This window comes from Schistocerca nitens, chromosome 1 (genome assembly GCF_023898315.1).
Source record: "Schistocerca nitens isolate TAMUIC-IGC-003100 chromosome 1, iqSchNite1.1, whole genome shotgun sequence".
Taxonomy (NCBI): Eukaryota; Metazoa; Arthropoda; class Insecta; order Orthoptera; family Acrididae; genus Schistocerca; species Schistocerca nitens.
The window spans coordinates 1,049,656,004-1,049,675,817 of record NC_064614.1 but is presented as its reverse complement, the minus strand read 5'-3'; the positions used below and the strand labels follow the sequence as shown (position 1 = coordinate 1,049,675,817).

The 19,814-nt window shown below is 42.1% G+C and overlaps 1 protein-coding gene across 1 annotated transcript in view; it reads right to left on the bottom strand.

Moving 5' to 3' along the window:
• Positions 1-11,936: 11,936 nt before the first annotated feature.
• Positions 11,937-19,814, bottom strand: part of LOC126238032 (uncharacterized) — a 107,515-nt gene continuing 99,637 nt past the window's right edge. Inside the window, exons 2-3 of the mRNA XM_049947764.1 lie at positions 17,703-17,830; positions 11,937-12,122 (exon numbers count right to left, since the gene is read on the bottom strand). Of these exons, the coding sequence (XP_049803721.1) occupies positions 12,012-12,122; positions 17,703-17,830 (239 nt within the window). The 3' untranslated portion in view covers positions 11,937-12,011. The remainder of the gene's footprint in view (positions 12,123-17,702; positions 17,831-19,814) is intronic.

The window sequence follows — 19,814 nt, the reverse complement described above, 5'->3', positions numbered from 1 at the left end:
CATTTTGCACTTTCTGTCGATCTCATTTTTGAGACGTTTGTATTCCCTTTTGCCTGCTTCATTTACTGCATTTTTATATTTTCTCCTTTCATCAATTAAATTCAATATTTCTTCTGTTACCCAAGGATTTCTATTAGCCCTCGTCTTTTTACCTACTTGATCCTCTGCTGTCTTCACTACTTCATCCCTCAGAGCTACCCATTCTTCTTCTACTGTATTTATTTCCCCCATTCCTGTCAATTGTTCCCTTATGCTCTCCCTGAAACTCTCTACAACCTCTGGTTCTTTCAGTTTATCCAGGTCCCATCTCCTTAAATTCCCACCTTTTTGCAGTTTCTTCAGTTTCAATCTGCAGTTCATAACCAATAGATTGTGGTCAGAATCCACATCTGCCCCTGGAAATGTCTTACAATTTAAAACCTGGTTCCTAAATCTCTGTCTTACCATTATATAATCTATCTGATACCTATTAGTATCTCCAGGATTCTTCCAGGTATACAACCTTCTTTTATGATTCTTGAACCAAGTGTTAGCTATGATTAAGTTATGCTCTGTGCAAAATTCTACAAGGCGGCTTCCTCTTTCATTTCTTCCCCCCAATCCATATTCACCTACTATGTTTCCTTCTCTCCCTTCTCCTACTGACGAATTCCAGTCACCCATGACTATTAAATTTTCGTCTCCCTTCACTACCTGAATAATTTCTTTTATCTCGTCATACATTTCATCAATTTCTTCATCATCTGCAGAGCTAGTTGGCATATAAACTTGTACTACTGTAGTAGGCATGGGCCTTGTGTCTATCTTGGCCACAATAATGCGTTCACTATGCTGTTTGTAGTAGCTAACCCGCACTCCTATTTTTTTATTCATTATTAAACCTACTCCTGCATTACCCCTACTTGATTTTGTATTTATAACCCTGTAATCACCTGACCAAAAGTCTTGCTCCTCCTGCCACCGAACTTCACTAATTCCCACTATATCTGAATTTAACCTATCCATTTCCCTTTTTAAATTTTCTAACCTACCTGCCCGATTAAGGGATCTGACATTCCACACTCCGATCCGTAGAATGCCAGTTTTCTTTCTCCTGATAACGACGTCCTCTTGAGTAGTCCCCGCCCGGAGATCCGAATGGGGGACTATTTTACCTCCGGAATATTTTACCCAAGAGGACGCCATCATCATTTAATCATACAGTAAAGCTGCATGTCCTCGGGAAAAATTACGGCTGTAGTTTCCCCTTGCTTTCAGCCGTTCGCAGTACCAGCACAGCAAAGCCGTTTTGGTTAATGTTACGAGGCCAGATCAGTCAATCATCCAGACTGTTGCCCCTGCAACTACTGAAAAGGCTGCTGCCCCTCTTCAGGAACCACATGTTTGTCTGGCCTCTCAACAGATACCCCTCCGTTGCGGTTGCACCTACGGTACGGCCATCTGTATCGCTGAGGCACGCAAGCCTCCCCACCAACGGCAAGGTCCATGGTTCATGGGGGAAGACAGACTACATATTACATAGTAAAAGCAGAAATCAGCAGTCAGTCAGTCCCGTATTTAGATAATGTTACACCCATGAGCCCAATAACTTTTTCACCCCTCCCCACCCACAACCACAAACTTAGTCAATTTTGAAAAACATTTACATTTAGCAACAAAATTATAAACATGCTATTGAAAATAGAAATCTACAAAAAAGGATAATATTGTATGGAATTATGCTAACTGATTATTATATGAACAGAGAATGGCATCAGCTCAATGGCTTTCTTCTTGTCTTGTTATTAGCAAAAATACAGAAACAGAGGTCCAAACTAAAAATTAAAGGACCTTCACCATATTGCTTTGGCAGATAAAAAGTAAAACGCAATTGACAGCCTGCATGTCATTTGCTAAAACACCCAATAACTCAGACAGCAAACCCAAGCGGGAACATAAACAGTTAAAAAATGGGCATTCCATCAGGAAGTGTTGGACAGTTAAAACTTGGGTGCAACATGTATACAGTTGTGGGGAAGCGCCACTTTTCAAATGATGATGGCTAAAAAAGGCAGTGCCCAATACGCAGCCTGGTTAAAATTACCTCCTCCTGGTGGGAGGGCCGAGAGGATGTTGTCCAAGACGCTGGGAGAGGCTTAATAATCTTGAGCTTATTCCCATGGAGGTAGGACCAGTGGCGATGCCAAGGGACACCACCTCCTGACAGAGTGCAACACAGAGATCACTGGAGGGAAAATTGGAACTAGTGGGCTGAGGTACAAAGACTGCAGCCTTGGCAGCAGCGTCAACAGCATTGTTTCCTGGCAGATCAACATGACCAGCAACCCACAGAAGCATCACACTGGCTCCACCAAGAGTGAGAAAGTGACAGTTTCCCTGGACCTGCTGCACTAAGGGATGGGTGGTATACAGTGCACGTGGACTTTGAAGGGAGCTGAGTGAATCTGAGGAGAGGACACAATTGAAAAGGCTGTGTCATCAGATGTACTCTGTGGCCTGATATAGGGCGAAGAGCTTGGCTGTAAATACTGAGCAGTGTGCCAGAAGCCGATATCGAAAGACACGGGTGCCAATGACGAAGGTACACCCAACCCCATGGGCAGTCCGAGAGTCATCTGTGTATACAAAGGTACTATCGCGAAGTTCCATGCGAAGGTCGTGAAACTGAAGGCAATGGACCGATACTGGAGTAGTGTCCTTAGGAAGCAAATGAAGGCCAAGGTTAACATGGGCTGTTTCATGAAGCAAAGTTGGTGAAGGATTCACACCCACCAGCAAAGGTGCAGATAGTGTGAAGTTAAGCTGCAGTAGCGAGTGCCAAAAGCGGACTCCAGGAGGTAATAGAGAAGAGGGATGTGCCCCATACTAGCGATCAAAGGAATCATCAAAGAAGGAGGCATTGGATGGGTGGCCATGCATGACAGACAAATGGCATGCATACTTGCTGAGGAGAATGTCACGGCAGTAGGACAGAGGTAGACAGCTTCAGCATACAGACTCTCAACTGGGCTAGTGCAGAAGGCACCAGTGGTCAAACCGATGCCACGATGGTGAATAGTGTTCAGACAGCGTAAGAGGGATGTACATGCAGACACATAAAAAATCACCCATAGTCGAGTTTTGAACGGACAAGGGACCGGTACAACTGGAGGAAGGTGGTTCGATCGGCACCCCAGAATTGAGGACACACAGGATACTGATGAACTGCGGACAACGGACTGCCAGGTAAGACACATGGGAGGACCAAGAGAGTTTCCTATCGAGCGCGAGCCCCAAGAATTCAGTAGTTTCGACAAACGGAAGGGCAACAAGCCCAAGATGTAAAGATAGTGGGAGAAACCAATTGTGTCGCTAGAAATTCATACACACTTTTGTCAATGGAAAAGCGAAAGCCACTGTCAATGCTCCAGGAGCAAAGACGACAAGACATCGCTGAAGACGCCGCTCACTGAGGCAGGTCTGTGGAGAACTGCAATAGATGGCAAAATCACCAACAAAAAGGGAGCCGGAGATGTCCGGCAGAAGACAGGCCATTATAGCGTTAATGGCGATAGCAAAGAGGACAACGCTCAGGACAGACCCCTGAGGCTCACCGTATTCCTGGATGAAGGAGTCCAACAAAGCAGAACCCACACGCACCTTGAAAACTCGGTCTTTTAAAAATGCCTGAAGGAAACAAGGCAGGCAGCCACCGAAGTCCCACGTGTAAAGAGTACAGAGGATACCAGTTCTCCAGCAGGTGTCGCAGGCCTTCTCCAAATCTAAAAACGGGGCCACAGTCTGGGATTTCCAGAGAAAACCATTCATGACATGGGTGGACAAAGTAATGAGATGGTCAACTGCAGAATTGCGAGACTCGTGCCACCATACCTGCATGAATCATACATTCCATCACCTTGCAAACACAGCTGGTAAGAGAGATGGGGTGGTAGCTAGAAGGAAGGTGTTTATCTTTACTGGGCTTGGGTACGGGTATGACATTGGCTTCATGCCAGTGTCTAGGAAATGTGCCCTCTGCCCAGATGCGATTGTACATGTTAAGCAGAAAGTGCTTGCCCACAAGAGAAAGGTGCTGCAACATCTGAATGTGGATGGCGTCTGGTCCTGGGACGGAGGATCGGGATGAACTGAGAGCATGATCTAGTCCCCTTATAGTAAAGGTGGCATTGTAGCACTCACGATTCAGAGAAGAGAAGGGTATTGCCTGAGCCTCTTCCGCTCGTTTCCCATGGAGGAAGGCAGGGTGATGGTGGGAAGAGCTTGAAACTTCTGCAAAATGGCGGCCCAATGTGTTGGAGATAGCAATAGGATCCACAATAACATCGTCTGCTACTGTCAGGCTGGAAACTGGGAAATGGAGCTTGGTCCCAGAGAACCGTTGAAGGTTGGGCCGCACAACAGAGGAAGGGGTGGAACTCTTAAAAGAACTAGTGACTGAAATCCTGGTAGCTCTTTTGCTGTCCCAAAGAACACGATGACACTTTGCGTGCATCTGTTTATAATGAGTGCAGTTTGCCATTGTAAGAAGATGGTTAAAAACTCTGAGAGTACCTCTCCATGTGCCAATTGCATCACGGCATGCCTCAATCCACCAAGGGACTGGGACACAACGTGGTAAAGAGGAAGTATGAGGAACAGAACGTTCTGCACCAGTAAGGATAATGTTTGTGAGGTACTTCACCTGGTCTTCACAACTGGGGAAATCTTGTTCTTTGAAACTCACCAGGGAGGAGTAAAGCTGCCAGTCAGCCTTAGTAAGCTGCCATTTGGGCGTGCACACAGATGGGGTAGGAGTCAGCAAACGGATAGCACACGAGAAATGCTCTCCTGAGTAGGTGTCAGAAAGAACGGACCGCTCAAGATGATGGGCATGCTGGGCAGCACAGAAGGATCGGTCCAAATGGGAATAGGTGTGTAAGGATTCGGAAATGAAAATGGGTGCTCCAGTGTTAAGGCAGAGGAGGTTAAGTTGATTAAGAAGCTCAGCCAAGAGGGCACCTCTCTGACAGATCCTGGGAGAACCCCAAAGGTGATGATGTGTATTTAAGTCACCGAGTAGCAAAAATGGTGGAGGTAGCCACCCAGTAAGCTGAAGGAAGTCTGCCCTGGTGACATTGAATGATGGAGGGCATAAATGGTACAGAGGGAAGAAGTCAGGTGGCAAAGGTAAAGGCAAACTGCAACAGCTTGAAGATGGATAGTCAAGGAGATGGATTGACTATGAATGTCATCCCATATGAGCAGCAAGATGCCCACATGAGATGGAATGCCAACCTCAGTGGGAAGGTCAAAACGAATCAGTAAGAAATGTGAAGCTCAAAGCAGTCTTGAGGGCGCAATTTCGTTTCCTGAAGGCAGAGTACAAGGAAACGCTGCAATGCTAAAAGCAGCAGTGCATCCTCTTTGTCGGACTGAAGGTCATGAATGTTCCATTGGAGGAGAGTCATGATGAGGAAGAAATGTAGGGGAGGCCAGCAGGGCTAGGGTACCACATGGCGAAAGAGGATCTTTGAGTTGGCGAAGGAGAAGACCATTTACCTTGGGTGGACTGCTTCAAGCCTTTCTGGTTAGAGGAGGACTCAGGTTTGTTTGGCTCAAGAGACAGAGGAAGTATTCATGGGAGTACTCCTTCTGTCCTTTTCAGCCTACCGGTTATGTAGCTTGTGGCTTCACCCCTTGAGGTGAGAGTTTGATGGCGATTATACCTTGACACTGGACGATTTTACAATCTCAGAGCTGAATTAGAGGTCTCATGTCTGTGTGGCCATGTCCTTGATGGAGTGAGGGGAAACAAGAACAGAACTATAGGTAGGAGAATGCAGCGACTAGTCAGTAACTTGTGAGCGACTGGGCAAGGCAATTTTTCCTTTACCCAGATATGGACAGCCTGCTCATCAAAATACATGGGACAATCCCGAGAGGAGGTGGCATGGCTGCCATTGCAGTTGATACAGGAGGGAGAAGGAGGTGGACAATTGCCTTCATGCACATCCCTACCACAGGTTACACCTTTGGCTGGGTGTCAACAAGACTTTCTAGTGTGGTTGAAATTATGACACTGGTAGCAGCGCATCAGGTTTGGAATGTATGACCAGACTGTGATAATTTCATAGCCTGCTTTGATCTTGGATGGAAGGACCACTATCAAGGGCGAGAAAAACAGTGTGTGTGGGCACTAAGGAGGAATCAACGTTTTTCATTACGTGTTGGATGGCAATGACACCCTGATCAGAGAGGTAAGACTCGATTTTGGCCTCGGTGAGACCATCAAGCAGCCTGGTGTAAATTACACCACAGGAAGAATTCAAAGTTCTATGGGCCTTGACACAAACAGGTTAGCTGTGGAGAAGCGAGGCAGCAAGCAGTTGTTGTGCTTGAGAATCAGAAGCAGTCTCCAAAAGCAAAGTGCCATTCCGTAAACGAAAGCAGGATTTCACAGAGCTGGTAATGACATCAACACCTTCTGAATAATAAACGGATTTAGCATCATGAAGGACTGACTATCTTCAGTATGTGAGACCACGAGGAACCATGGTGGAGCAGGCAGGGTCTTTGAATCATTAGACTCTTTACGTTTATTTTTCATAGATATTGATTGGGAAGATGATTGACTGATTGCAAAATAATTCCCTATGATTGCCAGTGTCTCTGAAGGCACGCTTCTTCCAACTGGAGGTCCCTTCACAAGGGGCCGAACCTGCCTTAGGTGATTGTTCACACCTCAGATCACACCTCCCGAACACCTGACAGAGGGACCAGTCAGCACTTTGGGTAGGTTGCAGCTCAGCAATCACCCCTCCCTGAGCCTGACATGTATCTGGGGGTACATGTGAACCCTACCTGTCATCCCGGGGCTTGGAATTACGCATTACCCAGTCACCTGTTACACGTCAGATGCATGGGTTGGCCTTCAGGAGCACACAGGGAGGAAAAAGAAAAAGAGGAACCTCAAACACCAAAGTGGAGGAACGAGAGGAGAAGGGAAACAAAGAAAGGAAAAGGAAGTGAAAAACAAAGGTGAGACTGTTCTTATGTCAGCGGCAGACAATGCAGAACATTCGCAGAAACATCCCAGACATGTTCCCCAAGGGATGGGGAAAAAGAATAGCAAGAGGACAGACATGCAGCACGGAAGGGAAAAAATATTGCAAAGTCTGGGGCCCCATGGTAGCCAAGCATCAACCCGTCAAAGAGTGGCAAGCCCTGTGGAGGACCATGGGATTGAATGACTTGATTTGGGGTTGTAGGACAGAGTATATCCCTGCCATATTTGCAGCATTATCATAGCTTTGGCCATGGCAGTTGCTTATATCTAGTCCATGGGAGTTAAGGAACATAAATACAGCATCTGCCAATTCTTTCCCAGTATGTTCAGCATTTATCATAAATCCTACAAACTGCTCTTGTGATTGACCATCTTTATTTACATATCATATAATGAAACTTAACTGATCACAGAGTGAAACATCAGGTGTAGAATCCACAGTAGTGGAGGAATACTTTGCATCAACTACCTCCTGTATGATCTTTTCTGTTACAGTCTCCCCTATAATATAGATAATTTCTTCACAAGTGCTTAATGACAAATATGAGGTGTTTTCCTTACCCTGGTTTCCATATTTAGCCATATGAGCTGCTAAGAATGGACCAAATTCAGTTATTAGCTCCAAACACTCATAAAATTGCCATTCTTTAAGGAACTAAACTGTTCTTCTTCTCCTCGAAATGGCAGTCCCCTTGAGGAAAGTTTTTTTCACTGCAGCCACAACCCTCTGTAATACATTTCTTCAATACTTTACTTCTTCTCGTAGCTGAGTAATAAATTGTTTATCAACTCTGCATAATTTCGTCTTTGTCTGAAACTTACAACACAATTGTGATGCACACTGGAATTTTCATGTTCAGTTTCCCTTTGATTAGCATGTTTCCAATTACTAAAGCCACTTGTAGCAAACTGGGATGAACCCCCAAACAGTTTACATGGTGCACAATAAAGTGATCTCTTACTGGATCAGTAAATCAAGTAATCACACTGCACAATGTCTCCTTTCGACAATGTCTCATTTCAAACAAAACCTTGGAAATAAATTTTCATTTATCAGAATATGCACAATCTGGCTTCACAGAATTACAGTTTCTATTCTGATTAAATCTGTATCGTACTACGTGATCTCACATTTTACCTCTGATTTACCAAAAGAAAATATCTTTATCGACAGTAGAGTCTGATGAAACTTCCCCTTGCCCCAACTCTGGTTCACTTGCTGTGGAATTGTTCATAAGTTTGTTAGCAATTTCAGAGCCACTATCGTCGAGCCTTTCACCACAATTGGTGCTGCACTGTGTATCATTTGTAGATGTCGAGTTCACATGAGAGGAAGAACTTGCAGGTAGAGAATCTAGTCCTCTGTTAACGAAAAATGTTTGTAGCTTTGGTGTTTGGCTAATACGAGGGCAGTTCAATAAGTAATGCAACACATTTTTTTTCTGAAACAGGGGTTGTTTTATTCAGAATTGAAATACACCAGGTTATTCCCCAATCTTTTAGCTACACAACACTATTTTTCAACGTAATCTCCATTCAATGCTACGGCCTTACGCCACCTTGAAATGAGGGCCTGTATGCCTGCATGGTACCATTCCACTGGTCGATGTCGGAGCCAACGTCGTACTGCATCAATAACTTCTTCATCATCCACGTAGTGCCTCCCACGGATTGCGTCCTTCATTGGGCCAAACATATGGAAATCCGACAGTGCGAGATCGGGGCTGTAGGGTGCATGAGGAAGAACAGTCCACTGAAGTTTTGTGAGCTCCTCTCGGGTGCGAAGACTTGTGTGAGGTCTTGCGTTGTCATGAAGAAGGAGAAGTTCGTTCAGATTTTTGTGCCTACGAACACGCTGAAGTCATTTCTTCAATTTCTGAAGAGTAGCACAATACACTTCAGAGTTGATCGTTTGACCATGGGGAAGGACATCGAACAGAATAACCCCTTCAGCGTCCCAGAAGACTGTAACCATGACTTTACCGGCTGAGGGTATGGCTTTAAACTTTTTCTTGGTAGGGGAGTGGGTGTGGCCGTTTTGTTTCAGGTTCGAAGTGATGAACCCATGTTTCATCGCCTGTAACAATCTTTGACAAGAAATTGTCACCCTCAGCCACATGACAAGCAAGCAATTCCGCACAGATGGTTCTCCTTTGCTCTTTATGGTGTTCGGTTAGACAACGAGGGACCCAGCGGAAACAAACCTTTGAATATCCCAACTGGTGAACAATTGTGACAGCACTACCAACAGAGATGTCAAGTTGAGCACTGAGTTGTTTGATGGTGATCCGTCGATCATCTCGAACGAGTGTGTTCGCACGCTCCGCCATTGCAGGAGTCACAGCTGTGCACGGCCGGCCCGCACGCGGGAGATCAGACAGTCTTGCTTGACCTTGCGGCGATGATGACACACGCTTTGCCCAACGACTCACCATGCTTTTGTCCACTGCCAGATCACCGTAGACATTCTGCAAGCGCCTATGAATATCTGAGATGCCCTGGTTTTCCGCCAAAAGAAACTCGATCACTGCCCGTTGTTTGCAACGCACATCCGTTACAGACGCCATTTTAACAGCTCCGTACAGCGCTGCCACCTGTCGGAAGTCAATGAAACTATACGAGATGAAGCGGGAATGTTTGAAAATATTCCACAAGAAATTTCCGGTTTTTTCAACCAAAATTGGCCGAGAAAAAAAATGTGTTGCATTACTTATTGAACTGCCCTCGTACTTCCTTTTCCCTCTTCTTCCTTTGTTCAACTAATTATCTGTAGCCTGTGCCACAGAGACATTTCCTACCATCCTTATTAATGATTATGTTATGTCAAAATGGGGGAAAAATACACACAAACAATAATGAAAGCACCAAACTGAAACCAAGCCACATCAATGCCATGATGTATTCATGCCTTGCCACACAAAAACAATGCATAGTTAGTGCTGCCAGTTGCATGATGTAGGGGTCCCACATGTCTACCTACGATTTCCCCCTCAGATTCATTCAAGTTAAGGTATCACAAACTATCGAAATTGTTGCACTCATTGAGTGCTTTGCAAACTCGAATGCTTTATGTGTGTATGTAGTTTGGCCACCTGTAGCACTAGTTGACACCTTTGCTCGCTTCAGAAACCTATGCTATGCGCATGCACGATGATCTCTTTGGGGCATGGTTTTAAACGCTTTGGAACCATCAGAAGAAAATCCTCTCATCAGTGGGACATGGTTTTGGCTGTCCATTGGCCACAAATCGAATAGCAAAAGGCCAGTCAGAAACAACGGCAACTGCAGAAAAGGTGCACTCGAACGCATTAGTGTGGTCAAAACAGTTTCGACTTAACTCTAATGAACCTAATAATAATTCCCACAACCATTGCTACATTTTTTTCTGCACATGTAAATTTATATGCTCAAAATTTTGCCACCTGTAAGATTTTTCCACTTCTAATACTTTGTCGCCCTGGGCCCAGGTCCATGCCCATGTGTAAGTACGGGGCTGAGTATAGTAACTGTTTTACAAATGCTACTGCTTCCTCTGTTACAATAAACAGCTGGCGTTTATCCTCTTCTGCTAAATTCTTATACATATGACAACACTGATGTTAATCATGGATGTTAGTTATCTGGCTCTTGTAAAAAAAAAGAGGGTTGTTTACAATGGACATTACCACTTACCATGTATGTAACAGGAATCTAATGGATAACTTTTAGAATGAATAGGTACATGGAATGTGTAAATCATGTTCACTAAACATTTCAGTGCCAGAAATGGGATTGATAGTGTGCAGCACTTGTCATCTTGGTAAGAGCACATTTTTGAAATAACAGTGTGAGCACTGTTTGTAGACTTTAGGATGGTTGTAAAGAAAGAGTTTGATTGAGCACATGAAACTTAAATTATTATTAATAGTGTATTTATCTGTGCAGTAATTTTAGAATAAACATTTTAAGACTGTTATTCAGTGTACAGTTTTATGATTAGCTAGAAAAAAGTAAGCAAACAACATTTAAGATGAAAATTCCTCGCAGATTAAAACTGTGTTCCGCACACAGTTTTAATCTGCCATGAAGTTTCATATCAGCACACACTCCACTGCAGAGTGAGAATCTCATTCAGGAAACATCCCCCAGGCTGTGGATAAGCCATGTCTCCACAATATCCTTTCTTCCAGGAGTGCTAGTTCTGCAAGGTTCGCAGGAGAGCTTGTGTGAAGTTTGGAAAGTAAGAGACAAGGTACTGGCAGAAGTAAAGCTGTGAGGACAGGGTGTGAGTCATGCTTGGGTAGCTCAGATGGTAGAGCACTTGCCCGCGATAGGCAAAGGTCCCGAGTTCGAGTCTCGGTCCTGCACAAAGTTTTAATGTTCCAGGAAGTTTCATATCAGTGCACATTCCACTGCAGAGTGAAAATCTCATTCTGGAAACATTTAAGATATCTTCAACTTCAAAAGATTTTTCTATTTCTTTTTCTTCATCTTCATGCCTTGTGCTAATTATTGGAAAATATGTGTAATGGCGATGACATACTATTTGCACATACAGATAGGTGTAATACTATCACAGTAAGGTCTTTTGTCTGTAACACATGTAACTGTGTGAATCACGGCAATGCTTTTCCCAACATCAGCTATCCATTGGATTTTTGCCGCATTGTATTTACATAGCATATTTCTGTATCAGTATGTTATCTTTTTCATATTATTGTACCCATCTTGTCCTCACATCTTGGATTCCCAAACATAACATTTGTAGTTAGAATTTTAAATGATGGCTCATACAATGCTTATATTTATGTAGTTACCTAAGTTGAAGGTGACATAAAAGTAAACAATGAGTATTTATAGAAATGCTGTATTTATTTGATACACAGTTGTGAATTCAAGCTTTGATGTGGACATTATATTTATTTAACAAATTAACAAAATGAAGACTGTAAACATGCTTAACATCGTCTGTTTTATAAAGTTATTTTCATTCAAAGTAAACTTGTTGTCCAAAATATGGACATGTCATTAGCCATTTCTCATTCATTGTTCCTTCACGATCCAGGCACTCATTTGCGCACTCCAACAGGACCCTCCCCTGTAATATAAAAATAATTTGAATAATAAAATTAAGTTTATTTTTGAACACCTCATGTCATATTTATAGTTAAATGTCTAATAGTCAAACATATTGTGCATGACATGTAATTTTCTTTTTTTTACTTAGCCAAGCAAATAATGGGAACTTCATTGTTTCTGATAAACACTCCTTAAAATTAGGATAATGACATGAAATTTAGCTACAGCATTCTTCTTTTAAATTTTTTTGTAGATAAACTGAAAAACAAGATAGAAGATCAAATGTGTTAGTCACCAAATCAAAGTAAATTCAAAATAAAGTGCTGTGAAGGATAATCCTAACATATAAATTGGTTTCATTCTTGTGACACAATAGTTCCAGCTACAAAAAATTATGGTTACTGTATTGTCCACAAACATTTATAATTTCAGTTATGATGTTCTGTAAATCTCAGAATAAAGAAAAACCTTCAGTTATGTAGAAGGCAACGAAGTACACGTGGACAGAAAGAAAAGCAGCTCTTGCATACTATTTTTTACTATCACTAAATTACTATATGCTACTTAAATAGGCTAAAAGAAAAGAGAGCTGATGTTCCCTCAGTTACACTAAGCAGCTATTATTTGCATTCTACTGACAGCTTAATAACTACATGAAAAAGAGTTGGGTTATTTGTCATGCTATTAATGGGGTTTACAATACTTTACTCTAAATCACTTTCCTCTTTGTAGAAAAAGTAGCTAAGAAGATACAATTTTTAAATTTCTTTTGAAGCTTTACAGATGTCCATCAACAGACTGTGGCGTCAACCTCTCTGCGGGACACAGCCTTGTCAAAGTACTGACAATGCAGGTGTGGAGAGGCTTACATGTTTGCATGAAGCTAAGGGCTTGGCCAGCTGTAGTGCAGCTTCTGGCAGGACCTCCCATGCTAGACAGACCTTAATGGATGAACCAGATAGTGTCCCCCTCATCTTTTCCATATCTACTCCCATAGTACTCCAACAGTTTCCCACATACACAACACAAGGTGCGATGCAATCCCTGTTGAGGGATTTTGATGTCATTAATGGAGCTTCAGGGATACTGAGCAGTCTCCCTGAGTAATTAGGCTTGCACTGTGTGGGATCATATTGTTGACTGAAAAAAATTCCCAATTCTCATGGAACCAAAATGGAGGGCATAGAACAAAACAAAAACAATACCTATGGGATTCAATGAGACCTCAAACACCTAAGTCTTGCAGCTGGAACTAGTGGAAGCTGTTCCCCTTATTGAATCACTTTATAGGCCAGTGCAAGAAGTGGAAATCGTCACTGAGATGTTGGACCAAGACAAGATAAAATTCTTGACTGAGGATTATAGGAGGAAGTTCCTCAAAGAAAAAAAAAACTACAAAATAAAGAATGGCTTTTTAAACACAAATGGAGGGAACCAAAAGGTCTTGAATCTATGACATCCAAAAAGAGACTATCTCATATTGAAGAGTGTGGGCTGATACTCCCACTTCTCAGGGTAAATAGATCCAAGAAAAGACTGGGGAGGATGCAAGTCCAGATCCCAAATGTAGGAGGGCCTATCTGGGCAAAGGTGCGCCTATCTCTGTGTATGAAGAGATGGGAACAGTGGATTGGTTTAAAGGGATGGTGCTCAGAATATCTCTGTGGGAAGAGGTGAAGCTGCTGGTCAAGAAAGCAACTGAGCTTTTTAATACCATGAAGATATCAATTTTTGTACCAAAACTTCTTAAGGATACTCCTAAGACTCTGTTCAAGAAAGTATGGACAAGAACTGGAAGGTCTTGACAGAGAACTGAATAGTAATGGGCTGAAAAATTGTTTCTGATGAGCAAACATTGTAGTGCAAGTCAGTGAAAAATCCCTCATGACAGTGTGAGAATAGGACCTGAAATTTTACTTAAGGTTCTCACAGGACCATCAGGATAATCAAAGCTATCAGAAGTGACCATAACAGCAAGCTGGAAGCTACAAGTGTTGCAGACAAACCAGCAACACAGTAAAGGGGCAACTGCTGCCTTGAGTCATCTTCTGAGAAGAGTGGAGGTGGAAATGGCCCTGATCCAGGATGCCTATCTATATAAAGAAGGCATCTCAGGCCTCAGAGGAACTAGAAGTAAGTTGATTTACACTACAAATCTAAAGAACTCTAGAACATGCATAAATGTTAAGAATGAAATTTCATTCTCAGGAAGTGAGGCGACTGGTAAATGGCTGCTCAAGGCAGAATTAACAAATGTTGGTCATCTGGACACCAATGCCCATGACCTGTTATGGGGAAGTAGACACACCAATAGCACAGGTGAGCACCAACTTGAATTTTAAATCTTGAATAGGGGTAGGGTACCTACCTTCAGAAGTAGAAGAAGGGAAGAAGTAATTCCCATAACATTTGGGTCCACTCTAATGCATACCAGTACTGGTAATTATGTCAAACAATGGCATATGGTGTTAGAACCACATGTATGTTATGTTTGAGGTTGAATTTGGTTTTAAACTGACCATGGCCTGTAGGAATACTAGTAAAACAGACAGACTCATACAGGAAAGACCAAAACTTACACTTATCTGGTGTCAGAACTTTGATAAGGAACCCAGAAGAGTTTGAGGAACTGGCAGACACAGTGACATCTGCCATTATGATCTCATATTCAGAAAACTGATCCAACAGAAATGTATCTTGGTGAAACAACAATCTGGAATTGTAAAGGAAGCAGGCAAGAAGACTGATCAATCTTGCAAGAAAGAAAGGAAAATGTGCAAAATGTCAGGAGGCTCTTGTCAAATACAACATTGTGATCAAGCAAGTAAAGTTATCGTCCTGTAAGGTATTCTGTGAGAAAGTGGAATATACAGTTACTTGCATTAGACTTCATAAAATCCTCACTAGTATACCAACTAATCCAGGAGGTACTTTCAGGAAGGAGCACACTGAGTGAGATGCCAGATATGATACTTGAGACTCACTTTGCTTGATGCACTCTGGCATAGACTAGGAGGAAGTCCACGAGAGGCACTGCTTTACAGGTAATCAGAGGGAAAACTTGGAATCTGACAGAGAATTCCTTGATAAAAAAAAAAAAACAGAAAATCCAGAGGGCTATGGGAGTGTTTAAACCATTCTAGTTACTAGACCCAGATGGACTCTTTCTCACTCTACTGCAACAAACAGGAGACGGTTTCATTAGATTCCCAAGTAGACTGTTTAGGATCAGTCTAGCAGCAGGAATCATTCCTAATGCTTGGAGGAAATGGAGGGTTGTTTTGATTCCAAAGTCAGGGAGAATTGGTCACACTAAGGATATGAGTCTGGTCAGTGTGTCCTTTCTTCTAAGGACTTTATAAAAACTGCTTAATGTTCACTCTAGGGAAAAGAAGTTGACTGAGGTTCCTCTAAATGTAAACTGTGGGGCCTAGTGGAGAATGAAGTCATTGATCAGTTGAAATACTAGAGGCTACTGTTGTCAATGACACATAGATGATTTACTCATAATAATACATGGCAAATTTTCTAGTACTGTTACAACAAAGGCTCAAAACTCACTGAACATTGTGCAAAACTCCAGAAAACAGGATCTAAGGGTCAATCCAAAGAAAACAGTTGTAGTACCATTTATGGGGAAGCATATCCATCAACCTACTGGAATCTCAAGCTCCTTGACAGAACTCTGCCATTCAAGGAGGTAGTGATGTATCTAGGGGTAATCATAGGCGCAAAATATTATGGACCTCTTATATGAAGAATATATGTTCCAAGGAAAAAGATACTCTTATGAGTACTAGAATGGTCCATGGTAAAATTAGGATCTAAAAACTAGGATCTAAACCCCAGGAGTAAGTACTGGATATACATCACTGTAATAATTCCTGAGACAATTTATGGGGCTACATTATGGTGGAAAAAAGTAGGAAAGAAGCTAAGGTGCTTGGCAATGTGTAGAGACTGGCCTGCTTACCCATAACAGACAGAAATAGCAGCATACCCAATGCTGCGATGGAGACTATGCTGGACATGCCTGCATTACACCTTTGGGTTACAGTGGATGCAGCAGTGGGGGCATACAGGTTAAACAGTGGAAATAACTGGATACCATTAGAATGTCCAGAATCTCACACTGATATAGTGAGTGTGATAAATATAGGAATGGTCAGGGAAATGCTAACTGACCATACAGTAACCTCCAGAAACTTCGTTAAACCTTTCACAGTAACAGTTGGAAGAAGGAAGCAATGGAAGAATGAACCATGATACTGTTCAGAAGGCAGAGTCTGGTTTACTGATGAGTCAAAGGCAGATTAAGGCATTGCGGATGGGGTAAATGGCTAGACTAGAGAGAGTGATCTATGAAGGAAAGCTCACCACAGTATTCCAGGTGGAAACATTCACTATCAGTGTGTGTGCAGAGGAGAATTTGTGCACATGCTACAAGGGTCATAGCAACTACATTTATCGATAGCCAAGCAGCTCTGAAATATCCATCAACCTTTCTGCAATGAGATCAAAGATCGTTGCAGGATACCATGAAGCCCTTGTGAGACAAGGAGTAAGCAACAGGATAAACTAGCTGTGGGTCACTGGTCACTCAGGAATTGGTGGTAATGAATGAGCTGATAGGCTGGCCAGGACAGATGCAATGAGTCCATTTATTGGACTGGAACCTAATCATCACTAAGGCCTTGGTAAAATCTAATATAGGTAGCATGTAAAAATTGTACTATGATCTGAAAACATAAACATTGAAAGCTAATGATGCCAAAACCATGTTTTAAGAGAAATTCTTTAGTCCTGGACTTGAACAGGAGACTGGTTAAACTCATTGTAGCAGTTATGAATGGTCATGGGAACTTTAGGTAACACCTGCACACGATGGGTATAGTAGAAGCAGCCCCTAAGTGTAGACTGTGTGGTGAAGAGGATGAAATTACACCATATCTAATCTTCCAATGACAGGCAAAAGAGACAGAATATTTGGGTCATCAAGTCAATGAAACAGAGTGTAATAAAGATCCAATAACAGTTTCCTACTACTCTTTAAAGGTATAAACCGGTTAGGTTTACCAGGATCACATAGAGTGAAACTGCCCAATAAATTCAGTTTTGGCATGGGCAACAGTGGACTAAGATCACTGTTGTTCTTGTCTCTCTGTGCTTATTAAATCAAATCAATGGTGTCGACTTCATATTTTTAAACAAAAGGCAACCAAGTAATGGAGTTACAAGAACTTAAAACCTTCATTTTTGCATGGTTACATTGATACTGATGATTAATGCAAACATGTGTTATGCACTTAATGTGTTAAATCACCTCTTTAAATCTAATACAATCAAACTCTTAAATAAAGCACAGATGTGGATAAAAAATCATTTGCTGCACATCTCATTAACTAACAATAGTTGAAATTAGTGAATATTAGAATTAAGGCAGAGTAAGAAAGTGCTTTCTTCAGAAATGACTTCTGCCCCGACATGGAAATAGGCCTGGATCCACATGTGTGCTGACTACTAGTCACTGGTAGAACCATATGGAGACAACTGGTCTTTGCTGTAAAATAAAAACCTATAACACTATTTCATCACTAACCTTGTAACAGTAGTCACAGGTGAAGAGGCATGTGTCGATGGCATCCAATGGTGTTCTCATAGCTGGTTTTGAGTCACATACAACTGCTGATACCAACAGCAGCACAGCAATGAAAGTAAGTTTAGAAGCTGAAAAAAAAATAAATAAAAAGATGTCATCAACACACCTAAGTTAAGCTTTCAGTTGATGTTAGTGGCATTTACACAGTGTACCTACATGTGAACTTTCATCATTAGGACCAATAGGAACACTGAATGATTATCCACAGAAAATTCATGCCCTGTAGCTATGCAGACACGAATTAGTTTCTGACATTATTTAGTGTGATGTTTGGAGCAGAAGAAGTAACAACAAAATTAGTAAAATGAAGTAAAAACAAAATGAAATGATAATTAAATGGACACCCTAGCTGCAAACAGGCATTGATATACTTCATTGGGGACATGTTGAAAATGTGTGCCCCGACCGGGACTCGAACCCGGGATCTCATGCTTACATGAAGTATATCAACGCCTGTTTGCAGCTAGAGTGTCCATTTAATTATCATTTCATTCTAGTAAAGCTGCATGGTCATCTATGGTAACTATTCTTTCGGGAACAGATACTACTGTCATATATAGTTAACATATGGCTTCCCAGCCACTGACCTTCTTGTGCAAACGCACACGCTATGCCCGAACTCGTACGGGACTTGGTAGATAAATCTGCCACGAGTAATGAGTATGATTGGCAAACACCTATTAGGCGCACTACGAATGTAGTGGTGTGGACATGTTGGGAATGTGCATCTCATGGGGAGCGTGCAAGGGATAAGTCCCTGTGGCTCAGATGGATAGAGCATCTGCCATGTAAGCAGGAGATCCTGGGTTCGAGTCTCAGTCGGGGCACACATTTTCAACATGTCCTCAATGAAGTATATCAACGCCTGTTTGCAGCTGGGGTGTCCTTTTAATTATCATTTCATTCTAGTAAAGCTGCATGGTCATCTATGGTAACTGTTCTTTCAGGAACAGGTACTACCGTCATATATAGTTAAAAACAAAATGATTTTTAAAGCGGATTTTACGTGCCACCATTTACAGTCCAGTACACGAATGACAGTTGATAAGAAACTACAGAAAAATTAAAAAATCAGCTTCAGCAAAGGACATGCTAATAAATAAAAGCAGATGGTACCTTAAAACATGAGGTCTAAATGTAATGAGATACCATCATCCAGCACAGCAGTACACTATTCTAATAACTCTAGTTCACACGACATATGGGTCATTTGTGACAAAGACAATCTTCCAGTTGAGTGACAATACTTTAAAAATGTTTTGCCTACAGTGAAGCACGTATTGGACGTGTACTGAAGTAAACGAGTGTACAACCATTTGCAAAGAAGATCATTCAGTCAAAATTGCGAGACTTCTAGGAGAAACCAACAACAGTGCCATCTTTCGACCACGACAGACAACGGAAGATATGCTTAGCATGGTAAAAGACAAACTGCAACTACAAATACATGGTATAACTGGTTTCCCTCCTAAGAGTAGTTAGCAGCTTTCTCTTTTTTGTTTCGGTAGATATTAACAATTTCGTTTTCGCAGTTTGTAGCCCAAACAAATGCGGCTCATCACGTCTTTCACTCACGCAATGCTCAGCGGCGACAGAGAGTGTCGGTTCATTTCTTGTTAAAAACAAAATGATTTTTAAAGCGGATTTTACGTGCCAGTTTGATAAAACAGCTCCATATTAGTCTAATGCGATACTCGTGTCGATATATATTAACAGGGACAGTAAACACAAAGAATAGCCAGTACTCCAGCAGTGACCGAGCAGTGCTACTGCATGGCGGTAGCATTTAGCAACATGCCAGGATGGCATGCGAGTCACTGGTGTATTCTTCATGTTTTACTGTCCCTGTTGAAACATAATTATACAACGAATGGCCACGTAAAATTCCGCTCTAGAAATCACTTTGTTTGTAACAGGTAAACAAATTGACGCTTTGCGTCAACGCTTGGCATCATGTGCAAGACGTGATGACCGATGAACAGTAGTTGTTTGGGCTGACTCCAGCTACAAAACGAATTGAAAAAACGAAATTGCAAATATCTGCTGAGACTC